The 5,000-nt window shown below is 49.0% G+C and overlaps 1 protein-coding gene across 1 annotated transcript in view; it reads left to right on the forward strand.

Annotated features, from left to right (window-relative positions):
* Positions 1-5,000, forward strand: part of unc5ca (unc-5 netrin receptor Ca) — a gene marked incomplete at its 5' end in the record, with an annotated part of 56,083 nt that overhangs the window by 33,232 nt on the left and 17,851 nt on the right. The window contains one exon of the mRNA XM_083673955.1: positions 2,578-2,769. Within this exon, the coding sequence (XP_083530081.1) occupies positions 2,578-2,769 (192 nt within the window). The remainder of the gene's footprint in view (positions 1-2,577; positions 2,770-5,000) is intronic.

Genomic DNA, 5,000 nt, shown 5'->3' on the forward strand with positions numbered 1-5,000 from the left:
ATAGACCAGGGGAGGCTGGTGGAGGTAGACATCGGAGGAAGGGCTCATTGTAATGCATGGAACGGAATAAGGAATGGTATCAAGCACGTGTGATGGTTTGATACCATTCCTGATTCCGTTCCATGCATTGCAATGAGCCCGTCCTCTGATGTCTACCTCCACCAGCCTCCCCTGTTGAGAATAGACCACAGTGAAGAGCAGCCATTAGGACCTCACAGGCCTCTTCAGTACAGATCTAGGATCAGCTCTCCCTCCCTGAATCCTGACCTTAGATATCAGAGAGTATCAGGGGAGGCTGGTGGCGGTAGAAATCGCAGGACGGGCTCATTGTAATGGATAGAACGGAATGAGGAATGGTATCAAACCACCATACATGGTTTGATACCATTCCTCATTCCGTTCTATCCATTCTGTTCCATGCATTACAATGAGACCGTCCTCTGATTTCTACCTCCACCAGCCTCCCCTGGAGAGTAGCTACTGTGCCAAACTGACCTGTGACCAGTATCCAGGGACTGCATTCGTCTCCTCCTCAGGTGAGTGTGTGGTTAATAGGGCCCTCTAGTGGCCGAATGATGTAATCTGTATGTTTGGACCGGTTCCCTGTTATTAAAGAGTATTCAGTATGAATATCCATATAATCCTAATCCACACTAGAGCGCCATGATGATCTGAGCCGAGATGAGCTGAGCCAAGGTGAGCTGTACTGGGCTAGCTTGCTTAGGCATCCACCGTAGTTGCTGTAACAGTGCTTAAAGGGACAATGTGAAAGGAAAATATCCAAGCCAGCACAGTATGGTTCATGTCGGCCCTGTAATGTGTAAAGCCCAAATGTATGTGTGTGTGTGTGTGTGTGCGTGTGTGCGTGTGTGCATAGTTCACAGAATTAAGCTCAAGCTCTTCACAACTTCTTAGTGATGAAGGGACATGAATAAGCTCTTTCTAAATCTGATGAGTCACACAAAAATGTTGTGAGGAAATGAATGTGAGGAAAAGCCTCTTAACTGCCTCTCACACGGAGCCAGATGTGAGTGACAGGGAGGTGACAGGTCTGAGGAGCACGTTTTTGCCTCCTTGTCTTCGTCCCAACCACTGAAAGACAGATCCCCTCACCGCTGAATACAGCGCAACGGATGTGCAAGCAAAGTGTTGCAAAGGCAAGGCAAAGTGTTTGAAAGGTTAGCAAATCAGCATATTGTGTGTGCGTGCGTGCGTGCGTGTGTGCGTGCATGCGTATGTGTGCACGTGTGCTTGCGTACGTGAGTATGTGCACATATTTACAGTATATATGTACTGTGTGTGTGTGTGTGTGTGTGTGTGTGTGTGTGTACGTGCGTGCGTGCGTCTGTATGTATACGTCAATGTGTGTGTGGTGTGTGGGCTGTTTTTCGTCATTGATGTGGTACAACTCCGTTGCCGTCTATTCCGGTCCTTGCTCTCCTCCCTGCCCCTTAGAGTCTCTTTACTCCTTTAGTTAGCTGCTTTGTCACCCCTTCAATTAAAACTTCATGGCTCAGTCTCTGGATTATATAAAATGCCTGTATGAAAATTTCACCATTGTTCTTTTTAGGGCCCTATTAAATTTTCAGTCAAATTGCAGAAAGATGTCAGGGATCTCATGAAATAGTTACTAGATTCATTAAATATAGCACTCATGTCGTCTATGAAAGGTGTGTGTGTGTGTGGTCTATCTGAATTAGCATATACTACTTGTTCTAACTTTTGTTTGAAATAGAACTCATCCTGTCATTTTGTGGCTAGTAATGTGACTGTTAGCCTGTAGCAGCTCGGGCCAGTTTGGGGGGTGTGTGTGTGTGTGTGTGTGTGTGTGTGTGTGTGTGTGTGTGTGTGTGTGTGTGTGTTGTCTGTGTCTGCGTGTGCGTGTGCATCTGTGTGTGTGGCCCAGTTAATGTAATTATCTATGTGACAGTGAGGTGTGTTTGTCTGTGTCTCAGCATGTATTGTCCTAAGAAGCAGCCAGATGCATGTATATGAACTATACATATACGCTCGTACTTGACACTACGTACTACGTTTGAACTGACTACATTTAAATCCAACCATCTGGAAGCAACATCCCAACTTCTAGTGTTGGTCCACAAACTTAAGGTTGAGAAACGCTAGGCCTGTTTAACTCCAAAGTCTCTTTGTGTCTGTCCCCTGTTCCTCTCACTCTCTCTGTCCCCCTGTCTGTCTCTGTCCCCTGTCCCTCTCACTCTCTGTCTCCCTGTCTCTCTCTGTCCCTCTCTCTGTCTCTCACTCTCTCTGTCTCCCTGTCTGTCTCTGTCCCCTGTCCCTCTCACTCTCTGTCTCCCTGTCTCTCTCTGTCCCTCTCTCTGTCTCTCACTCTCTCTGTCTCCCTGTCTGTCTCTGTCCCCTGTCCCTCTCACTCTCTCTGTCCCCCTGTCTGTCTCTGTCCCCTGGCTCTCACTCTCTCTGTCCCTCTCACTCTCTCTCCCTCTCTCTCTCTCTCTCTCTCTCTCTCTCTCAGGTGTCTTCACCCTGTCTCTTCTATGCACAGTTCTAACCCTCTCTCTCCCTCTCTCCCCCTCTCTCCCCTCCCTCCCCCCTCTCCAGCGGCACCCAGCACGGATGACGTGGCTCTCTACGTGGGCGTGGTCATCGCCGTGATCATGTGTCTGGTCATCTCTGTCATCGTGGCTCTGTTCGTCTACCGCAAGACCCACCGCGACTTCGACTCTGACATTATCGACACGTCAGCACTCAACGGGGGCTTCCAGTCGGTCAACATCAAGACGGCGCGGTCAGGTGAGCAGGGGGGCGGGAATGGGACGGGGATGGGGACGGGGCGAGGTTCTGATCTGGGTTTCTGTAATGTTGTTTCCAACACTGATTATGTACATGTCACATATAGCAGGGGAGGCTGCTGTTTGATACCGTTCCTCATTCCATTCCATGCATTATAGCCAAAAGTCCTCTGATTTTCCTACCTCTTCCAGCCTCCCTGATGCTGTTTAGCGATGTTTCAGGTTGTATCTATTGGCATTTTTGTTTATGGATCAGTGGGTTGTATCCATAGTCAATAACCCATATCAGGGAGTGGAGTCAGTTTTGGACAGCTGATCAGGTGAGCAGGGTGGACTATGGCTCAGTTTCTGTCTTCTTCTTGGAAGGGGTTCCCTTAGCCCTAGCCCTAGCCCTAGCCCTAGCCCTAGCCCTAGCCCTAGTCCTACCTCTAACCCAGTCAGGTGAGCAGAGTGGGGTATGGATGAGGGACTGGCGGTGTAAAGGTGAGATGTTTTGTAGAGTCCTGGAACAAGTCTCTGTTCTCCCTGTGAAGGGGTTTGAACCTAGAGGAAGAGACACAGCTGCTGCCTCTCTCTGTTCATTAGGAGAGCTCCTCTTACCAGATAAGCGGTGCGTATTTCAATTTAAATTATCTTTCACAGGATATGTTTTTTTTTTTTTTTATCTTGTAGTACTTGTGATCACAGTTCCTGATCATTTATTCAGTTATATCTGTTAATAAAGCTGTTAATAAGACTGTTAAGACACAGAATCAATATTCTCCGAGTACAACTGGCAGAGGAATCCCTCTTCTCCTCTCCTCATCTCCTCCTCCTCCCATCCTCTCCTCACCTCCTCCTCCTCTTCTCCTATCCTCTCTTCCTTTGATGGGTTTAGTTGTCTCCCTACAGAGACCCTCAGTGTCGATCTTGTCTGACAGAGTTTCCTCTGTGTCTGTGTGTTAAGAGCTTAGAGGATGGTGCTCGAGACTGTCAGACAGAACGGCTGTCACAACAGCCTTGTCTCCCTCTCTTACTGTATATTGTGATGTAGCTACAGCGATCACACACACACACACACACACGCGCGCGCGCTCAGCATGCAGGGCCGCAAAGACAGACGGATGCATGCACGGACACATGCATGGACGCACACAAATGCACACACGCACATTCAGTGTAATGCATTTGAGTAACCTTGACTGAGAGAACACACACTTTTTTAGCTCCTTAAGCTAATGTCAAGTCTTCGGCTCAGCGGGCTACCGCAGTCTTGTGACAGATGCAGGCGACGCGGGTTCAAAACCCCCAGTCAGTCATATAATGACACTGGAGAGAGAGAGAAAGCGATGTCCTGTGGTCAGCGTGACAGCTCAGTGTAATTAGATTAGGATTAAAAAGGCCATATTTGAGCACACCTAGTTTGTGTTAATCACACAGTCGCCCACCCCGTCGGCCCTGAAGCCCGGCCTGTTTGTCGAGACAGAGATGTCTATATACGGGTGTGAACTGGGGGGTAGGGGGGTGAAGACAGGGACAGGATTAACATTCAAATCAGGGCCTAAATGAAAAGTGGGGGTCTGAGACGGGATGTAATTTGGTTGCCGGTGCGTGTGTGTGTGTGTGTGTGTGTGTGTGTGTGTGTGTGTGTGTGTGTGTGTGTGTGTGTGTGTGTGTGTGTGTGTGTGTGTGTGTGTGTGTGTGTGTGTGTGTGTGTGTGTGTGTGTGTGTGTGTGTGTGTGTGTGTGTGTGTGTGTGTGTGTGTGTGTGTGTGTGTCCGTACGCTCGTCCGCGCGTGTGCATGGTAGCTGGGTGGTATTTCATCAGGAGACCATTAGAATGCATGTCACTCTGTGGCGAAGGCACATCTCAGGCTATCATTAATAAAGAATTATGTTTATGCCTCCCTCTCTCTCTCCCTCTCTCTCTCTCTCTCTCTCTCTCTCTCTGCGGCCGTGCTCCACACTCGGCGCTCTGTTGGCTGGTAATTAAATTTCAGCGGGGGAGAATTGGCGGAAAGAGTTGCTGTCTGGAGGAGTAAACAGACTGATGGTGGAGGAAGAAGGGAGGAGGGAGGGAGGGAGGGATGGTGAGGGAAACAGGTGGGGGGTGGGGGGGAGGGGGAGGGGGAGTTTTCAACAAACTTCGAACTAAAGTAGAAGTGAAACTACCGCTGTCAGTGCTCCGTTCTGATTAACTGTAGCTCACGTCACCTCTCCATGGTGCAGATAACGGACACACACACACATACGC

This window comes from Argentina silus (genome assembly GCF_951799395.1).
Source record: "Argentina silus genome assembly, chromosome: 7".
Classification (NCBI taxonomy): domain Eukaryota; kingdom Metazoa; phylum Chordata; class Actinopteri; order Argentiniformes; family Argentinidae; genus Argentina; species Argentina silus.